This window comes from Alligator sinensis, unplaced genomic scaffold (assembly GCF_000455745.1).
Source record: "Alligator sinensis unplaced genomic scaffold, ASM45574v1 scaffold366_1, whole genome shotgun sequence".
NCBI lineage: Eukaryota > Metazoa > Chordata > Crocodylia > Alligatoridae > Alligator > Alligator sinensis.
The window spans coordinates 2,087,091-2,088,096 of NW_005841851.1; the positions used below are offsets into that span (position 1 = coordinate 2,087,091).

Here is a 1,006-nt window from a genome sequence, read left to right on the forward strand (position 1 = left end):
ATTACATAAAGCTGACAGCCGCAGAGCTGCCCCGTGCTGACACTCTGCTACTCCAAGGAGTTCATGGCCATCCCAGCTTGCTTCACTTTGCTGTTTCTCCTCCCGCAGCCCTGAGCTTGCAGCTTCAGTAACATGATCCTGTCTGGCAGAGGCTAATAGGATCTTTGGCACATTGGAAAGAGGCTTAATGTAAAGTCTACAGGGCTTTTTTTTTTAAGAGTTTGCTGTAACTCTAGCACTTCTGCACCAGTTTGACAGGAATTGCAGGGCTCATCCAAACTCTCCAGCTGCAACAGTGAGCAGGACCATTGCACACACACACACACACACACACACACACACACACACACACGCTCTCTGCAAGCTGACTGCTTTAGTGCTCCCCTCATTTTTTTTTTTTAATTAATGGCAGAGATGGATCCAATCGAAGGACTTTGTGCAGACAGCCCCCAGGGCTCACTCTCAGCTGACAAGGAGAAGAGCCATGGCTATAAATTCATTGTGGGCTTTTTCTGCCTTTTCCCTCTGGTGGCTTTGTTGGCTGCGGTTGGCGATCCCTTTGGAGTTGCTGCTCAGAGAAGTCAGGTAGGCACAGGACCAAATTCTCAAAGACTGGGAGTGGGGGATCAGACAGCAGAGCCTGCGGGGCTCTGCCTGTGTGCGTCTCTGTGTGTTTAGAAAGCTTGTCGTGTCATGTCAGGCCCTAACCCACCTGGAAATGCCTCCGCGGCTGCCTTCTCAAGGTCAGGGTCTGTATGTAGCTACCGAGTCTCTCCCTCCTTTCCTGGTGCAAAAGGCTCATCCTAGCAAGGGAGATCCTAAGACTAGAGTCAGAGGCTGACTCCAAACTTGAAGGATGTGGCAGATGTTCCCCCCACTGCAGCCAGCAAATGGGGACTTAGCTCAAGTCCTTGGAGTCTTGTCCCATAACATGGTATGTAGGAAAAGCCTCCAGTTTGGGGCCAAGGGACCCCCCCCCCCCCCCCCTCCCCCCCCTCCCCGCTCA

General features: G+C 52.4%; 1 protein-coding gene across 3 annotated transcripts in view; it reads left to right on the forward strand.

Annotated features, from left to right (window-relative positions):
- The window catches only part of MMP23B (matrix metallopeptidase 23B), a 28,114-nt gene that overhangs the window by 7,246 nt on the left and 19,862 nt on the right, over nucleotides 1-1,006 (forward strand). For 2 of the 3 annotated variants that reach the window (XM_025211518.1, XM_025211524.1), the window contains one exon: nucleotides 413-585. In XM_025211518.1, coding sequence (XP_025067303.1) covers nucleotides 415-585 — 171 coding nt within the window. In that variant the 5' untranslated portion in view covers nucleotides 413-414. Of the gene's footprint in view, nucleotides 1-405; nucleotides 586-1,006 lie in introns of those variants that run through there. The other variant, XM_006016178.3, reaches the window with a different exon arrangement.